The sequence below is a fragment of the Gavialis gangeticus genome, unplaced genomic scaffold (genome assembly GCF_001723915.1).
Source record: "Gavialis gangeticus isolate Ggan-Ray unplaced genomic scaffold, GavGan_comp1, whole genome shotgun sequence".
Taxonomy (NCBI): Eukaryota; Metazoa; Chordata; order Crocodylia; family Gavialidae; genus Gavialis; species Gavialis gangeticus.
Genome location: NW_017729031.1, coordinates 86,816,085 through 86,835,576, shown reverse-complemented (window position 1 = coordinate 86,835,576; position 19,492 = coordinate 86,816,085). Strand labels below are relative to the sequence as shown.

At 39.9% G+C, this 19,492-nt stretch overlaps 1 protein-coding gene across 1 annotated transcript in view; it reads right to left on the bottom strand.

Annotated features, from left to right (window-relative positions):
• COL6A3 (collagen type VI alpha 3 chain) overlaps positions 1-19,492 on the bottom strand; it is a 101,321-nt gene that overhangs the window by 47,895 nt on the left and 33,934 nt on the right. Inside the window, exons 11-26 of the mRNA XM_019523345.1 lie at positions 17,966-18,312; positions 17,180-17,258; positions 15,440-15,585; positions 13,194-13,286; positions 12,433-12,486; positions 11,245-11,316; positions 10,049-10,075; positions 9,884-9,928; positions 9,735-9,788; positions 8,498-8,560; positions 7,474-7,539; positions 7,046-7,099; positions 4,694-4,729; positions 3,678-3,740; positions 3,207-3,269; positions 1,101-1,163 (exon numbers count right to left, since the gene is read on the bottom strand). Of these exons, the coding sequence (XP_019378890.1) occupies positions 1,101-1,163; positions 3,207-3,269; positions 3,678-3,740; positions 4,694-4,729; positions 7,046-7,099; positions 7,474-7,539; positions 8,498-8,560; positions 9,735-9,788; positions 9,884-9,928; positions 10,049-10,075; positions 11,245-11,316; positions 12,433-12,486; positions 13,194-13,286; positions 15,440-15,585; positions 17,180-17,258; positions 17,966-18,312 (1,325 nt within the window). The remainder of the gene's footprint in view (positions 1-1,100; positions 1,164-3,206; positions 3,270-3,677; positions 3,741-4,693; positions 4,730-7,045; positions 7,100-7,473; positions 7,540-8,497; positions 8,561-9,734; positions 9,789-9,883; positions 9,929-10,048; positions 10,076-11,244; positions 11,317-12,432; positions 12,487-13,193; positions 13,287-15,439; positions 15,586-17,179; positions 17,259-17,965; positions 18,313-19,492) is intronic.

Sequence of the window (19,492 nt, the reverse complement as noted above, 5' to 3'; positions counted from 1 at the left end):
GGGATTGGGGGTAGGGGATCCTAGTTGTTCTTCTGAGGTGGCTAAGAGGTGGGAACAGAGATGGAAAGTGCTTTTGGGGGAACTCAGCCCCTGCCCTGGGAAGGAAGCCCCTGTTCATGGGGACCCAACCCGGCCCCTTACCTTGTTCCTCCCCCCAACCCCTAGACCCCACTCTTGGACCCATCTGTGCCCTGTGACCTGGCTAGCTGGCATGTGCTCTGCAGGCTGTTTGCATGGGGTTGTACCCCTTGGCATGGGACATTTGCACCCCAAGGAGCAGGAGAGGGAATTGGCTTGATGTCAGAACCGCACCCTGGGCAGTAGAGTTCTGGGGGTGGAAAGTTTGTCCACACAGAACAGGAGGTGGTGGGAAGCAAACAGTGCATCCTGGGATGCTGGAGGACTACAACTTGGGTGGCTTATCTATGGGGAGTGGCCACACATTAATGGAACATAAACTGGGTAACACAGATCAAAGATAAATCTGCCCTGGAATGGTGTAACTTTAAGCTGCCTAAAGTGTGCTTAAAACTAGTTTCAGGTGTTAATGTGTGTGGACAATACAGGAGCTGCCTAAAATTAATATGTAACAAGGCCCTCAGTTAAATGAACTAGGATTCTAGCGAAACAGCCAGAGACCTGTGCTCTGCTTTGTTCCATTTCATGCCTTTCCATCAGAGGACAAAACACAGTTTACTAAAAGTCTGTTGATTGACAGTATCATAACAAATTTAAACTTGGATTTGGCAGCTTTTCATTTCTGTTTTAAGGCACAGACAAATGCATACTTGGAGCTGCTTCAAAAGGGCGAGCAAGCTACTTCACACAACTTTCAGCTAATGTTAAGCTGTAACAGTTAGCATGCATGAGTGATGTACTGACACAAGTGTAGCAAATCTCCTCCAGCTTTACCCCTACTTTATCCAGCTTCAAAGTTGGAGTAATTTAGTTCATTTCTATCACTAGCACACATTACTGCTGCAACACAACAGTTGCTGCTCATCCCCAAGTAGGGGCTCCTTCTGCCCTTCTGAGGTTGCTCCAAGTATAATTTTGTCCAGACCCTTAGATGTCCATGCTCAGCATTTTTCAGGATATACCTTTCGTCCAAAGGGACCAGTCCTGCCACGTTCTCCAGGTGGTCCAGCGGCACCTCCAGAACCCTAAAGAAGAAAGACAAGATCTTAAGTTTTGCAACCTGTCAGTAAAGCTTAGTAAATTGCATCTAGACATTTATTAATAACAGTATCAGGTACAACAAATCATAAAAAGATTCTGTATAAGAGTGGAAATCCCTTATTACCTATTAAGTCTGACATCTATAACAACTCTCCAAAGAGTTCAAATGCTCAGTCCTCCTTCATTTAACAGGCATTATGGGCCTGATTCTATTTCACCAGTTCAGTATATAAATAGACTTAGAAGCCTAATACAATTCTATTACAGCCTAATTGAGTCTCTGGAAAACCATTAATAACAAAGTTTGGTGAGTCCTCCTACTCTTCACTGCTCTTTTGTGACACAGTGTTAAGCACATGAGGATGATGTGTTACAAAAGACTTGCAATACGGGTTTTCAGGCACTTGAACAGGGTGGAATAAGATCACACTGAAGCATTTAAATTTACGTAGATGCCCAATAGGTAGAACAGAATCTGACCCTAAGCAACCAAATCTCCTTAGTGACATTGTTAATATTAGTCTTTGTTGTCTTCAGACGAAGTTAATCATTTTTTATTTCACCATATTGCTGTTATGAACCCAAGACCTGTTCTGCAGTCTTGCCTCAGGCAAAGCTCTCATTGTCAGGACGAGAAATTTTTGACTGTGCAGTAATTAAGATGTCTGATCCAAAGGACCAGTTTATTTTAATTCAGTTTCACATCTCCCAGGTGTGCTTGCAGCTCCCAGGTGATATTCTACACAGGTATGAGCAAGTAAAAGTAACAAATGAGCCTTTGTTCTTGCATTCAATAAGAATTACATTAGGCACCTGCATTTTGACTAAGGTGGATAAGCCTGTATGAGGTACCTGCTGCTTACAACATCCTCCTCCCCAAGCAAGTATGGTAAGTGTGCATGGGAGGACTCAAGGGCAGAAGAAGTAAAAAGAAATGTGGGGCTCTGCTTATGAATGGTAAGAAAAGAAAGCTCTAGAAGAGACCTTGGTGCAACCAAGGTTTGTTCTACTGTTTTATTAAGTGACTGTGGATGCATCTACACATCGCCTACATTGCTGTGGTGACACACTACATTGCCATAAGGCATGCTATGGCAACATAGCAATCACATGAGTCCACACATGATTGGCAGCTACTTCACCACAGCAGCATGCTCCCCTGTCTTAGCATGCCACTACAGTGAGGTATCAGTGAAATTAAACCGTGCGCCATGCGCATGGTGCAGTACAGGCAGTTACTGTGTCATGCTTCAGTACTTCCAAAAGAAAGTACTAAAACATGGCACCATAGCAACATCACCATAAATCAACACGTAGACATGCCCTCTATCACATAATCCATTCTGCCCCATTTTTAAGCTGAATGGATGAAGTAACGGTAACAGCAGGAACAAATGAGTAGCCGTCACACCAAGTGAGTCACACTTGGAAATATGCGGTGTTGTGCAATCCATATTTTGTGTTTTCCAATTTCTAAATACAGAACATCCATGACAACTGCCACTAAGAGTCCAATAAAAATAAAATATTGTCATGGTTTTAAAATGATATTTTAGACTGCAACTCCTGCTTACTTTGTATTATCCCCTCTAAAAAACCTGTGCCATGCTCCCTCTTCCATACTAGGATTAATTAGGAGCTGCTAGTAATACCATTCGCACATTATAATTCTTATGTATCAATTTCTGAACTGTCTTAAGTCAGAATAAACCAGTTCCCAAAGTACTGACTTTCTTCAATCCAATTCTCCATCCAGACAGCACTTTTAAAAGGAGTTTGCTTGAGAAAAAGATTCAAATGCAATCCGAAACTGATTCAGTGAATTTAAAATTATCATTCATTTTTAAGCCAGCAGCTAATGGAACTTTAGAATGAACTAAGAATAATGTTTTATTAATTAGGCAGAAAGAGAAAAGCAGTAGGTGAAGTCAATGGGAAGATTTTTATTGACTTCCATTAAATCACACCAAGTAAGACTGTCTGAAGCATTTTCTGATGTCTGAGCAAGATCAACAAGAAAGAGTTACCCTTGGTCCTGGCAGGCCTTGTTCTCCTCTCATACCTGGAGTTCCAAGCTGACCAGGAGGACCCTGTATATGAAAAAAAGTTCAGACTATAAGAGATAGAAGATTAAAGACCTACAATTTGTTAATATGAGACAGCAAGGAATATCAAAACCAAAAGACAAATTTTAAACTATCCAACCAATTCTCTCCTTGAATGGTGCAATCAACACCCTCATTTTGAGAGGTAATACGTGTTCTGGGATTGGAGTACTTGGGTCTCTGGTGTACTATGGGTCTCCGGTGAACACAGTGTAAGCCAGAGATCATGAAATCAAATCCCCTTGCAGTGGTCTTAAGAGTGATTATGGAGCGATTTTGAAAACAATTACATAGGACGATTGCAAGGTATGGCATATGTCAGTAGGAAAGTAAAGGACACAACATATCAAAGCAAGCATATTTAGTCTTGAACAGTCTGTAAAATCTACTAACCTGAACCCCTCTTCTTCCCTGTTCTCCTGCTTGTCCTGCTTGTCCTGGTGTACCTTTGGGACCCTTAAAATACAATGCAATACAATGCAGGTTAGAATGGGCTGGTATGATATAGAACATGGGGACTATGAGCAAGCTGGGGCTGTGAGGACCCTCTCTTTATTGCTGGTTAGGAAGCGAGAGCTCCATTTTGTTTAATGGTAAAATGAGGTAACAGCACAGAAACGGACCTATGTGTATGCTAAGGCTGTTTTACTTCATTCTGGCACCGTAAAATGGCCTTGGTATAAAGGTGAGCAAACACTGAACATTAATGTTTTATGCATAGTAAATTACATGCATTCAGGGGTATATTTTCACATTTGTTCTTCTGTTTGACTTCCCACAAAAGCCAGTCTTAAAATGTCACCCAGTTACCCCTGCTCCAGTAAATGATTATAGGTTTATGATTCAAAAACTTGATCTTGACAGGTGCTGAGCACTCTGAAGACCCATTTACTTCAGTGGAAATCAAGGGCCCCTGAGGAGATGCTCAGTATTTTGCAGTATGAAGCCTTTATGATACACTTCTTATTCAAACCTTTGCCACTTCATTCCTCTTTTCCTTATCTAAAGAATACCCAGCCAGAGGGACATAAAACACTGAGGGACTGTTTCTTGTCTGTTTACCATGGGATTGCTCCTACTGATTGACACCCATGGGTCCACACTGTGTATAAGAGAAAGGTAAGAATTGCTGATGACTAGCCTCAATGGAAATTAGTTTGAAGACCACCATTCTGCACATATGGGGGCCCAGTTTTACAAAAGCAACAAGACTGGAAAGGGCTGCAAAGTGTGAGGGAAGAAAAGAAGACAGAAACAAGACTCAAATATCCTTCTATTGTGCATATCACTCCTACCCCACTGTTTGAAACATGTTCATTCTGTATCACTTATTCTATCTCCAGTGTAAACAGACTGCCTGTAATAAACTGTGAGTCCTTGTAGTTACAGCACACTGTTTGAATACTTACTTTGGGTCCTGGGGTCCCTCTTCGTCCTACAACACCCTGCAAATCAATAAATCACAACAAATCATGTCAAGTGAAGCACCTTAACCTCACTGATTACTAACAGCTTACGCTCTGAATTCCTTTAAGTGTGTGCTCATGTGAGCAGCATGGGAGCAGTGTTTCAAGGCAGTGGAGGAAGGTTTCTCCACAGGTTTCAGGCTCACCAACTAAAAGAGCAATGGCTTCCTATTTTCCCTTTTACAACTAAGAGCCTGCTTCTACTGCCCTTTCCATCAGTGTAAATCAGGACCAACTGAACTTGCATTAGGATTCCAGTGGAAATGAGATCAAAATTAGATTTTTAAAGTCTACGAAAAGTATGAAAAGGCTCCTTTGGGGAACTTAGCTCCTGCTTAGAGTTGTAAGGGAAATATGAAGTAAAGCCAGAAGTAAAAAAGTTCTCTCTCAACACAATTCCTTAGGCTTTCCAAATCTCTATGGACCAGATCCTTAACTGAGGATCCAACCCACTGTAATATGAACTGCAACATCAGCAAAAAATACACACCTTTGAGTCTGAAGATGTAAACGTATTAGGGAAGTTAACATGGGAATCTATAGCAGACAATTGTTCGAACAAATCTGGATAGGACATACTAATAGGGATTGGTCTTTAAATGGGTGCATCTATACATCCATTAATGCATTTTAGTTAATGTGCATTAAATCTAGTACCTCCATTGTGAGTTACTAGGAAAATGCGTATTAGCCTGTCTTAATGCACATTAACTAAAGAGCACGGGGCACCCATAAATAAGTGCCGAGGTTGCTCTAACGCACTGGAAGTCCAGCACATCGGAGCAGACTCAATCGAGTCTGCTGAAGCATGGCAATTACGGCACTCCAGCAGCTTCCTGCATCTCATGTATCAGTGTCCCCATGCTTAAAAATGACAGTGGGGGCACTTGAACTAAAGCTCATCAAACAAGCTTTAGTTCAAAAGCCCCCCTCCTCCCCCTATTTTAAAGCATGGGGACACTGATACATGAGACGTGGTGGTACTTTGAGTGGCTCTCAGAGCCACTCAAATTAAAGCACTGTCCCCTCCCACCCCCGGAGCAGCTGTAAAAGTGCCCACAGTTTTTAAGTGATGCTTAATGAGCATTACCCTATTTTAATGTGCATTACCTAAAAAGCACAATTTTTTTAGTGACCCTTTAATGCACATTAAAATAAGCTAATTTGCCTTAAAGTGCATGTGTAGACACACTCACCATCAAATATACAGATAAGCATTCCTATAAAACTTGGAAACTCCACTGCATCTAAAGGGCAGGTGCAAGTTTCTGAGCACACATACTAATGCATGTCCTGTTGTAAGATATTATCATCTAAAGAAAGGGTGCAGGGTGCAGGAATCCATTCAAAAGGAAACTCACTGTTGTTAATATGAGTTATGTCAAATATACCAAATGCTCTTCTATAAATTTCCACTTAATAGCTTTGTTTTGTTTAATTCACAATATCATCCTTTTAGCCCTGTATTGCTCCTTCTTCAAGCTAAATCATGACTTTAAGATATAATCCTGAGTGCGAGGCAGGTTGGACCTCCAGTATCTAGATGTGAAGAGGGATTTAACTTAATCTGTTTGCACATTGGTTTTACATTGATATAGTGTCAGCATCAGGCCCTTGTTCTGGAATGTGTATAGTATATTCTTCATATGATCTCCACTCAGCATTGCCATCGAGGGATTGGTCTTTAAATGGGAGCTCTCTACTACAGATCAAAGATCTTCACACGTAATGTTTGTAACACTCATTTTGTTTCAACATTGGGTAATAAGATAGTGTTATACAATTTTCTTCATATCCTGATTTTTTTGGCAAAGTGTACTTGCACATTTGCATGTTTGCTAAAGTGATGAGAGAGAGGCCAAAACTGCAGAATTTATACCCAGCTTTCAACTTTCCTGTAGTTTGATTTGGGATTTTGGTTTGTACCTATCCCTAATAAAGAAATACACAAATCAGAGTTTTAAAAATGACAGCAATTGTTTAAATATTGTGTCTTAATCCCACCTAAACAAAATAATAAAAAAAATCTTTAATCCTAACATTTATACTCAGTCCTTATTCAGAAAAAACTCCAATTGATTTGGGGCTTTGGGAATTTGGATTCAATAAAGATGGAAGCAAAATAGTACGATAAGGTACAGCCTGTCATTATTAAACAGAACTGACCTAAGTGACAAACATCTCTCTTCTTCCTTTGGCTTCCATTCAGTATAATTTGACTGGACCTTTTCCCTTCCATAGTACTGGATGCTTTCTGAAAGAAGTGTTTATAATTCCAGACTTAAGGATACTTACATTCTTTCCAGGTCCACCAAGGGAACCTGGTGACCCATCTACTCCAGGATCTCCCTAGAATAAATAAAAATGCAGGTCACTCAGAAAGTTTCATTTTGATCATATAAAACATTTAGATGTGAGCTTGATTCCTAATTTCTAAAAGAATATAAAACAAATTTCAAAATAAGGAGCTGTTTTGAAATTAAAAGTGAAAATGCTTCAGTCCAATAAGGATTTGTTAATTTTCCCCTAGAGAGCAAAGTACCATTGAAATTAACATCTTCATGTCAAAAGTCTTGAGGTCAATATGCTGGCATTTTCTAATGGAAAATATTCATTCTGAAAATGTCTAACTGGCTCTGGTTTATCCACATGTTGTGTTTGCAGTATTCTATTTTCTTGCTGTTTTTGGTCTATCATACAGTAAAAAAATATCAATACTTTACCATTGGGCCAATTTCACCCTTTGAACCTCTGGGTCCTCGCTGAGTGTTATCAACTCCATTCTCACCCTGAAAGCAGCAAAAGCAATGAAAAACACCTGTGTAAATGAGGCACTGACACATACATTATGAAATTGTTTTTCTATACTTCAGTGTTAACATTTTGTGTTTTACAATGAATTCTATGAAGTATTGGAACAGTAGCTTGAGCCATATATATTGCAAAAGAGAATAAAAAAAATCAGAAAGGACTGTTTATATAATGAAAGACTGCTTTCAAACAGTACATAAATGGCCAGTTTAACATAAATCAATATCAAGAGGCTTATGTTATCCAAATGTGGATCCCAGTCAGTCTGATGGCTGTTACAATTGGCCCTTTCCTTTGTTCATGTAGTCACTTAATTATGATTCAGTACAGTATTGTCTTCATTGCAATTACTTTACCCCCTCCACAATGTGGTTAGGGCCTGTGAAACATGTCAGATTTTTTCAGATCAGTCTCATGCAATGCATGTGTCTTCCTCATGTTATTCTGATTCCCTTTATGTGTCTCTCAACATCATTTATTTAGACTTAAGTTGCGAGCTTCAAAACAGAAATGATTCTACTACTTAATTATGAAGAAACCTGTATAACTATAATTTTTACTTCTACAGTTTCTTAAGAAGCCATCGTCAATATGTTCAATGGGTCAGATTTGGGCAATCACCTGAAAACAGGCATAATGCTGCTGTATATACAGAAGCAAAAACCATATTAATATGTGACCCTACTCTAGGAGTATGGGTGACACAAATATAACTCTCCCGTCCAATCTATTCTTAGAAAGGACCTCACTGTACAGTCCTAATGCAGATTGGGTCAGACTCGCAGGCTGGTGTCTTCAAATGAAACACAAGGCCAAGGATCCAGCTCCTAAACAGTGGGAAGTCTGGGTGTAGAATTGTCACCTTAAAGACTGTGGCTAGGTCTGTGTAGGGAGCCTAAGGGCCGTAAAACCTTATGAAGATTAAATGCTATTTACCGGATCACCTCGAAGCCCACGATCACCTCGTTCTCCTTTTTCTCCTTTAAACCCTTTATAACCCTTTAAGAAGATGTACAGAGAATTAGAAACACTGCAGAAAGACCTTACATGCTTATACCCAAGAATTATTAACATTAGCATTACTCAGAGCTTCAGCTGCAATCCACTTTGCCTCATTCAAGAGAAACTGCTTAAGGATGAAGTAAGGAGTATAGGCTCTCACTGAACTCAGTGTGTTTAACTCATGAAATCATACTCATCACTGGTCTTGGTACAAGTCTTAATGAAAAAAGTATGAAGCCACTCATTAAGAAGACATCTGAACCTGGTGTTCAACTGCATATATAGAATAGCCCAACAGCCCGTGGACCTGGTCAGGGGAAGATCCCCTTAGTATATGAACAGGATCTGTTGATGTGGGACTGGCATACTGATTTCCTCCACTCCTTAGCTATCTACTAATGTAAGGGATATAGCCAGCAAAAGAAGATGTGGGCACAAGACTTCCCTATGCCAGGCTTTGTTTTCTAATATGGACAGGCATAGTGCTAGGGGCTTAGGGTAGTAGACTGGTTAAAGTGCCTTGCTATGGCTCCAGAGACATGCATTCCAGCTCTGCTCTGAACATACTAAAGGCAGTTCCAGTCAACCCAGGTACATATTCAAGCTGGGAAGCCGCAGGCTTTTCATAGGCTATAGAAATGATCATTACTTAACCATAAAAGCCTGATAGCCTGTCCAGCTTGGGTGGACCTTTAACTTCTGATGGGGAGAAGGGAGACACAGCCAGGAAATTTCTCCACTCCAGAAATCCCCAATTGGTGTAATACCTTTCAGAAGCTATAGAAAGCTGATGTAAATTAGAGCAGACTGACAGATGCTCTTCTACCTTGGAATCAGGATGGTGCACAGTGAGCCAAAGCTGTGGGCTTATATCCATCTTTCTGCATCCCTTCAAAAATTGTACTATGTGGGCATGTCTGCATGTTCATTAATGCATCTTAGTTACTGCACATTTAGTTTAGCACTTGCTTAATGAGGTACTAACTAAATGTGCAGTAACTAAGGTTTCTGCACAGCAGCGCCGATGCAGTTATTTTATGATGCTTACTACGCAGTGGTATTTGGCTAATACACAGTAAGCGTCTCATGTGGACTTGCCCTGTGTTCCTCAGCCCAGCCATGCACTGGGATGATTTAACTATTCTTCATTAATCAACATAATAAAACATACCCTTTGTCCAGGATTTCCTTTCTCCCCAGAAAAGCCTGGTAGACCTTTTTTTCCCTGCCAAAGAAAAATGTATTAGTAAAATTCTGCTGCACGTACGGAACAGGACCAAAGCTTCTCAGGAAACAAGAAAGCCAGTTGAAATGACTTACGTCTTCACCGTCTATTCCATCCAGACCCATTTCTCCCAGTTCTCCCTATGGAATAAAAGCAGCACAGTGCAAAATGATTAAATGTATATAAAGGTGAAGGGGCAATATTCAAAGCATCCACATATTACCAATCATTGTTGCAGTGTTTCCAAAAGACTTACATACCTTTTCTCCTGGGAATCCACGTGACCCCTGCAGACAACAGAGAACATACAATCACTTTTCCAAACAGACTTTCTACAGTGGCCTGCAGCTAAGGGAAGATGGGTTAGTCTTTCACTTGGCATAAGCAGGAGCTGGAGTGTGCTCCCATGATAAGACTAAGAAGACCTAAATAGGAGTAACTGAGGGACAGACTGAATCTCGAAGTCTTGAGTAAATGGTGACATAGCTAAAAAGCCCTGGGAAGGATATTTACTATTCCCTCTAATTGTAGATGTTTCTAGAGTGCCTCCTTCCAGTAAACAGGTACTCTGACCAGTGAATAGTAGAGAGAGGATTGCCATGGCTCCACCCATTCCTTGATCTTCCTGGGCTTCCTCCCCATCTGAAGATCAGAGGCTCTACTCTATTCCAGACCTAGATAAGATATGGCTAGGTATTCACTAAGCAAAGGGACTGGACTAAGGTATCACAGTCCTTTATCAATCTCATTTCTCTGGATAAGAATAAAATTTGGTCCTTTCAATTACTGCATTGCGGCAGATCAACCACAAATATTGTATATGAGGCAAAAGAGCCAGGGTGAAATCCCTTGGGCTGCGTTAAACAGCAGGCCAGAACAGGTTATTAGAATGGTCCCTTATGGCCTTAAAAATCTAGAATTAGTTGTAATAAAAGTTGCACTACTCCCCTAGTTCATGCTTTTATTCATGGTCTCTCTTTTGAGCTGCTACTTAATGCATCTATTCAAAATCATAGTCATATCCTCACATTGCTCCCTGTCTCCCAGTTGTAGATTTCCTCTCCAACACAGTCTCAGAGTTGAGCCAAGACTCACACATGATCAGAGTGTTAAGAAGATTAAAATCCTCTCCCCTATGGTCCAATTCTAAAGCCACCCAGGAATAATATTATCTCATCTGCAGGCTACATTTATGGGATATTAGGTTTGCCTAAACAGTACTGTTCCTTCATGAGTACCATGCTGTCACATTACAATGCAATGGAATGATGATACCATGTAATATGCTTGAAGGCCTCACATTTCTGCCAGGGTAACATTTCTGTCTTCCAGAAACAGTCCTTTATTGCTTTGGCATAAGATTGTTAGCCAATGTAAGCTTGCTACAATGAAGTGATACTGATTGACTCCTGTGGTGCATCTGGCTATAATACCTGTAGATTCATTAAAAACATACCTTAATTCCTCTTTGACCAGGACATCCTTGGAACCCCTGAGTTCCATTGACACCTGGTGGACCACGATCGCCCTGTCACAAAAAAGAAAAAATGAAACATTTGCCCTTTGTCTGCCATAGACCTCCTCCCCCTGACTGCTTTTATTGACATGCTTGACTTGTGGTTTTACAGTACTAGAATTTGAACATATACCAAAGGGCTATGTGTGCCCATATATAATAATTACATAATTACATAATACAATGTATTAGTGCTTTTCAGAGGTCACGCTCCGACAGGGCATGCAGCTGCAGTGTATGTTTCCTCCCACTATCCTGCCAATGACCTGTCATACTGCACTGAAGTTACATCTAGTCTTACAAATAACTGAAAAATACCATCCTTGTCAAATGATGTCTAGGCTCTAAACTATGAAATCTTCTCATCACTGCTTCTCAAAACTGGGCTGTGGATGCATCTATAATGAAATCCTGCCCTTAAATACCCATACAAAGATCCCACTGCAACCAGTATCTGACAGCAAGATTTTGGCTTTTTTGTATTGTATTGTAAATCAGATGAGAAAAGACAGCCAGCTGGCTTCCATCATTTCACCATGTGGTGTGAGGGACAAAGGGATGTTTATTCCTTTGGATATGTGCAACTTCATGATGAAGTAACTGTTTGGATAAAGAAATTAAAATCATGGGACTCATGCTATTATCACTGTTACTGTCTGATATTCCAAAAATCAGATTGTAAAGGGCAGCAAAATCACTCTACCTTAAGAAATTTCAGAATGAGCTCAGTATCAATCACTTTTGGATATTCTGCCATTTTCATGGTCAGGTATCTTACTCCATTTGTTTGATTTTCTCTGTATAGCTGAAACCCTATTAACAGGATTTATGGTATACTTTTCACCCTGTCTTGGGTACAGTATGGCATGTAGCTGCACAAGCAAGAAGCAGAGCAGAGACTCAGAGTCTCCGTGGGAATGTCTACTTCACACCACACTAGGTGTAATGCTATTTTATCTAGCAACTAGGGAAGGCTGCAGGTAAAGCTTTTCCTACTCCCTGCTCTAGCCTAACCAGTCTTTCACAGGAGGAAAAGACTCTGTTCACTTTTCTGTAGGCAGAAACACTATCTGAACAGTAGTGAAGAGAATAGCAGCTATAATTAAATATCTCTAGACAGGTACTTACTGGGCCTCCTTCATCACCAGGATACCCTCTGTAACCATTCTCACCTGGGACACCCTAAAAATAAACACACAGATGTTATTATAGTTCCTTTTTTATAATACATGTTCTACCTTTAAATCCCCATTCAAAATTCCCCTGGATCATCACAGAAGAGAGGTTTGTGTCATAATTTAATAAATCTATAAATGAATTTACTTAAAGAAGGAATCCATTTAGGACTTCCACAAACCATTTAACTGGCTTATGTAACTGCATAACACCATCACTCTGCCGCTAATTTTCTTTATCCTTTCCCTCCTGCTTGTTTGTTTTTCCTGCTCATTGCATCTTGCTATAAATTATACTGTAAGCTCTTTGAGACCAGGGTCTGCCTCCTGCTATGTATTTGGATAACATCCTTCAAGAAGGCTCTGATCCAGATTTGAGTCCTTAGGCACTTCTGGGATGAATATTAATGAATGAATAAAATTCTAAGGTAAAATGAGAATGATATCATGCAGTTTCATAAGTGTTGCTTCAGAAGACTATCTTTGAATATTCTACCTTCCCCCTTCATTTCCCACCCCGCAAAACTACAAAAAGGAAAACAGCACCATTTAAACTTGAAACCATATTAAATACAAACTTTTAAAAAAATAATAGCATATGCCCCTTTGAAGGTCAGAATGGATGGTAGTTGGATAAGCGCTACCTGTGTTCATTGATTTCTGTGCATAGCAGACTTCTGTTTGGAAATGATGAAACCAAATGAAGCAACATACCTTTGGTCCAACAGGACCTAGCACTCCTTTGTCTCCTCGCTGCCCAGAACACTTACATGGGATTCCACAGCAGTATCTTTCTGCAATGTTGTCCTAGAAAGAAACAAGCAAATTCAAAAGAAAGACATGGAAAATTTGTGCAGAACATGAACTCTGAATGCAACATTAATTCTGACATAAATGTATGACAAAGATGTTCGTAGACTGCTATGTTATTTTTTCTGCATGTAAGTACACAGTCAAGGCAAGACCTCCTTCCCACCCCACCCTCCACCCCCCATCTTGCAATGAGCCCTATCAAGCAAAAGATCTCCACTGTAGAATGAGGAGCTATGTTGGTGTACATCTACAAAACAGTTGATATGGCCTTATAAATAGGGCTGGACTAATACTGGGAGAAAACATTCACAAGTATTCTAACTAGAATTCTGCTTCTGCTGTATTTGAATCGTTTTGCCTTAGTATCTCATATATATTCATACAGACAAAGAGTTAGCCACACAAATGTTCATGGAAAGTGAATCCCAAGTGAATCTCTCAAAATGAGATTGAAACAAAGGGCTGCAAGCAATTCATTCACCCAAACTAAGTTATACCATAAGGGAAACAAGCTGACTTATATTGAGGCCCAAGGAATTAGTTGAAATGGGAATGGAGTAGTACACTGGTCTCATTAAAACAACCCTCTAGTCTATATGGCATCATTTTCACCCAAGAACAATGCCCTGTTATGTACGGGAAAGATCCTAGTGCTAGAATAGCAAATCCCAAACATGCACTATCCAAAGAAGCTTTACAGTAAATAATATCTAGACAGTGCATAGGTTGAAAGGAAATTACACAAAACTATTTCAAAGAGCAAACGCAGTCACAAAAATCACAATCTAATTTTGAATAGCCACAGGAATGATACAAAAATTAATTTTGCCAAGTAACCTGTTACAAGTGTTTTGCCCTTCTCAACTCATTACTGGAAAAAAACCTCATTTGCATGGTCAAGGACTAACTCAAATATGACAAACCAAAAGTGAATATGAAATAACTATTTTCTGATTTGGACAGGAGGTCCCAGTAGAGAAACCACTGGAATCAATGGTAAAGTCTTATTTAATGTTTTCATTAACAATCTGGAAGAGAAAGTGAATAAAACTGGCAGCAGATACTAAATTGGGAGGAACTGCAAATACTGGTGAGGATAGAAAATTAACTGAAATAGCTCTGGAGAGATTACGTAATGGCTAGGGATTCATAAAATAGGATTTGGAAAACTGCAAGATGGCACTTTGGTGAAATGATTTTCTGAAAGACAGATATTCACATACAGGAAGAAACTTAAAAGGCTTTTTTGCTGAAAGAAATTTAACAATGATAAGGGACGCCTACAAATTAGCTGCTAGCCTGTAATGAAATAAGTCTGTAAAAAGGATCAGAACAAATATGGGCAGACGCCCAGCCTCTTAGAACCAGAAAATAATTATCCTACTCCTACTGATTATCTCTGAAATACTAGGCTACAGTCTCAACTGGTATAAATTAGCCTAGCTTCTTGGGCTAGGGACAGAAGTTATAAATATAAGTGATCAGAAACCAGTTCATATTTGTAACACAAGAGAAGTTCAGTGCACATAAACCACTTTCAAAATGGAGAAAGATAAACCTGAATGGAAGTAACTGGATCAGACTTAACTGATTTAGGTTAAATCAGTTTATTAAATTTCTGTCCCACATCCCCTCCAGATTCAAGTGAACTCACAGTCTCTCAGCATCCCAGGATGCTTTGCATCTCCCCCGCAAACTCCCCCTTGCAGGGGGGGCAGACTAGTCTTGGCCCAAGCTGCCTGTTCCAGCCAAGCAGAGAGACGTGTTCTAGTGCTGCCCAGCTTCTGCCTGGGCCACTGCAGGCATGTGGCTGCATTTCCAGAATCAAAAGTGAATATCTGTTCACTTGTTTATCGGTTCAATCTACGCAGCTTAAACTAACCTGCAAAGATTGAATTGATTCAGCCTCAGGCTTTTAGACTGTCTGTACTTAGCCTTGGAGTTTAACAACACTAGACTGATTTACGCTAGAAAAGTCTGATGGGTGCCACAGTAAATAAACCAAGACAACAAAGTGCTCCAAGTCCGGTGAGAGCCAAGCTGGTGAAAGTCAAAGGAGCTTGACTGATATACATCAGTTGCAATCTGACCCACAGCGTTTGTAAAGCTTCTCCAATATAAAAGTGAAGCAGCCAGACATTACTTACGAGTTGTTCTGCCAGTTCATAATCTAAATCCAATAGGTTTACTCTGAGTGGCCTGTTATATGTAAACCCACGTCCAAATTCTATTTGCATTAAATCTTCTAAATTTTGCACTCTTTCCAGTCCAACAAAGATGAGAGCCTTTACACCTGGAGGATTGAAACAAAATTTATTTCTATGAGAGGACATAAAACAAGGGGAAGACCACATGTTGACATTTTAGAATGGATTATTTTTATCTGTTCAGCTTCAAATCTATAAATATATATATATATATATATATATATTGCTATATGGTCAGTAAATGCAATGAGTCAAGGGTAATGTAGGAAATTAGTAGTCTGCCTAACTCTCCTAACGTTTGCAAGCTCCACTGTTTTAGTTGCCAGTAGGTAACTACATACACAGCTTTTCACTGCTAAGTCTCCCATTGAAGTCTGCTTCATTTGGTGGCTCAAATACCTGCTGGCTGATTATTTGGTCTTTAGGAAGCTGAGTTGTCTTAGTTCTGTACAGGCCATGTCCAGATCACCAAAACTGTCATCTTGGGGTTAAATGAAAGCTAGCTCACACTTGGATTTGTAGTGTGGAAAGCACAAGGAACCTTCTACATAAGATTTGACTGGATTTGCAGCTATCAGTGGCATGCAGGTCTGTATCTGAGATGCTCCCCAGTGAAGTATTGTTTTCAGAAAGTGGTAGGAAGTAGACAGAATCACAATCAGTAGTAAAGTGTGCACAGAAAATACACAGCACTCCTTAAAGGGGAATACAAGTTTGTATTCCTTATGGGTTGCTCCTTTCATGGGCTGGTGCAAGGTTCTGCTTTAATGGTACAATCAAGACCAGGGAGGTCAAACGTGCTAGCTGTCCTAGCTGCAAACCAACATTTTGGCATGGCTGAGAGCTGCAGGAGGCAAACACATTTCAACTCTTGAAATGTGCATGCCCCAGAGTCAATGATCTGTGCAAAATGCCTCAGTTCAAATAATAATGTGTTGAGCCAAAGAAAATCAAAAACAGAAAGTAAGAAATGAACAGAGAAACAAAAGATATTTCTCCTTCTTCAGGAGCTGCATTTAAATGGCTCTAGAGTGGCTTTTGGTTTGTGAGTTTGACCATCTCTAATCTAAAACAAATACAGTAGTCCCAAATGTAAAAGCCAAAAGCAAGAGGTTCAAGCCTGCAAACCCCTCACCCTGAGAAATCAATGGGGATTCCTGTACACAGGAGGCTTGCAGAACAAGTATAGGTGGGCACTGAACTCCCATCATAGTCCTATAGGTGATTCTTTCAGAAGAGTGTGCTGGGGAGGGGTGACTTTGCACTGCTCCTACCAGTGCTGCACCAGAACCCTGCATTAAAATTGCTTTGGTTTAGACAAATACTCCTCCAGTAATACCCCTCCACCAATGATCCTCAGTTACATACAACTAATTAGTTACAGCTGAAATAAGAAATGGGCTTGTATAGCTTATAACTGGGGATGGAGTTGAAGTGCATCTACATGACATCCTTGCCTCCAAACTCTGGTAAAAATCAGATTCAGGTCTGAGTGCTTTAGCCTGAGCCATTAGAAAATGTGGGTGTGCTTCATTTATCCAAACTTTGAGTAAAAACGTAGAATTATAGGGTTGGAAAGAATCACAAGAGTTATCTGTTTCAATTCCCCCAAAAAGGAAAAAGTAAGTCCATATATTATATATATATATATGTGTGTGCGCTTGAATTGGCATGTAATACCTTCCTTTTGCAGAGCAGCTGAAGCAGCCGCTAAGCGATTCATTCCATCATCTGCACCATCAGTTAGGTGGATTACAACCTGGGAATGAAGCAAATTCACATCAGGTCCACTATTAAACACAGAAATGTTCCATCAGGCATGGCTGCTCTAGCATAAATAAACATCATTTCATGGACTTTACTGCAGTTACAGCAATTTCCATCAGCATCAGAACTGCCCCAAAATGTTCAAAGCAGATCTTGTAGTTACATACTTCTGCAATGCACTTTATCTGAGTTCAACTAGATTATGACAGTAACTCCTCCCACCCTTTGGATTCATTTGCCAGATCATGTTATCAACATATCTGCTTAGTAACAGATGGAGCTGGCTAATTATTCTAAAACCGAAATAGCATTTGCAAACATTAAACAGAATGACAGTCAGCATTTTTGTGTCTGACAATGTTCATTACAATGCCAGGTGAATGCATCAATAATTTAGGGTCTAGGTGCCTATTCATTAATCTGTTTATGCCAGTTAAATTTACATATGCAAAACAATATCCCAAATACACATTATTTCATTAAACTTTAGTTTATTTACAAATTTTAGGTTTTTGAGCAATTGCAGTGTTAGGAAACCCTTCACATTTCTTACACTTCAAGGAGAGAAAGTCCTTGCTAGTGTTAATTAACTGCCACAGTACATTGATTTTAACTGAACTGTTCTTGTTTATACCATCAGATAATCCAGCTCAAAGTATTTATTTTTCACAGCATATAGAAAAATGAGAGAGGACTTACTTTCACACTGTCACTCGGAGCTGTTCTGAATTTGTTCTGATAAGACTTCAGCGTGTCTGCAGTTAGATAATATGGACCACGGTTGAGCATGGCTTGGAACTTCTCAAACAATTCTGGCTGGTACTCAATAAAGTCCAGGCCTTCAATTGCTCCAGTAGTGGACTGGCCCATGATGGCCACTCGTACAGTTGGCCGTTGGTTGCCAGTACAGCTGATCCTCTGCATCTGAGTAATTCTGTTCAGAATGGCCTGTACCTTTGACTCCAACCCTTTCTGAGAATAAAGTATATTTTGTCCCGGTGCAGTATCTGAGACATCAAAGCCCAGTATCACATCAAGCTTGCAGTCTGAAGAAGAAATATATAGGAAGAGTCATTCAGACAGACTAGAGATGGGGAAAGTCACAACTGTTTCACAAGAGAGTATTCACAAAACCCCATTATTTAAAAAAAAGTTCTCTCTTGTTCACATGTGAAATATTAGATTGTGAATTCTCTAGCAGAAGAACTGTCTTTATATTATGTATCTGTATAATGCCAAGTATAATAGGGCCCTGATCCACAGAATTCCTGTTTCCCTTTAAGAACTGCTAAATGAACCTGACCTAAGGCCCACTGAAACCAAGGGAATTGAAGTCAATGAGCTTTCCACTGATTTCAAAAGGTATGGCTCTAGGTTCAAGTGATTCACAGAATGAGGCTGAAACTAAGCAAAAAACCTGTGTTTTGATGAGCATGCTCTCCTTCATCATTTTAATATCTTTTTAGGGCGCTGTGTGAAATGTTTGCAATGATGTACGATAATCCTAGAATTTCAGGAGGTTGTACTTTGTTGCAATTTCACAAAATGGAAATGATTTTTATAAAAAATAAAATAAACTGTATTTCTTATATGCTACATATGGCACAGGGAAACTATTTAAGAAATATTAGGTTGCTTTAATGTACTGGATTTATTATTTTGCATTGCTTCACTTGCAGGTCCAGGTGCCTTACTATAAATTTGCGAGAAAGCCATTAGACTCAGGGACTCAGCCCAATACGCTAAACAATGTCACAAATGTAGACTTCTTTCTGCACATGTACACCCACTGGTCTCTCAAATATTGTGGTTGAAAGTGGGGGAAATAGTTTAATATCAACTCAAGCATACACAGTAGGATTGCTTCCCCAGTACCTACTTTATATCAGTAGTAACACTAAACTACACAGAAGCAGACAAAAAGCCAGGAAAGGTCTTTCAGTACTAGCTTCTTATGCTGGCTTGTAGCCAATATTGCAATTTAAAACACCCCACTGCCATTTTTCAATGCAGGGATGCTAATACTCTGGACACTTTAATTAGAGCAGCTCTTGGAGCTGCTGTAATTAAAGCACCTCCTCCCCACTCCTAGAGCACATGTATAAATACCCTCCATTGTGAGGTACATTAGCCTATCTTAATGTGCATTAACTAAAGAACATGGGGAATTAGTACACATGCTTGCGTTACAGCACCAGGCACTTTTTAAAGTGCCCAGCGCTGCGG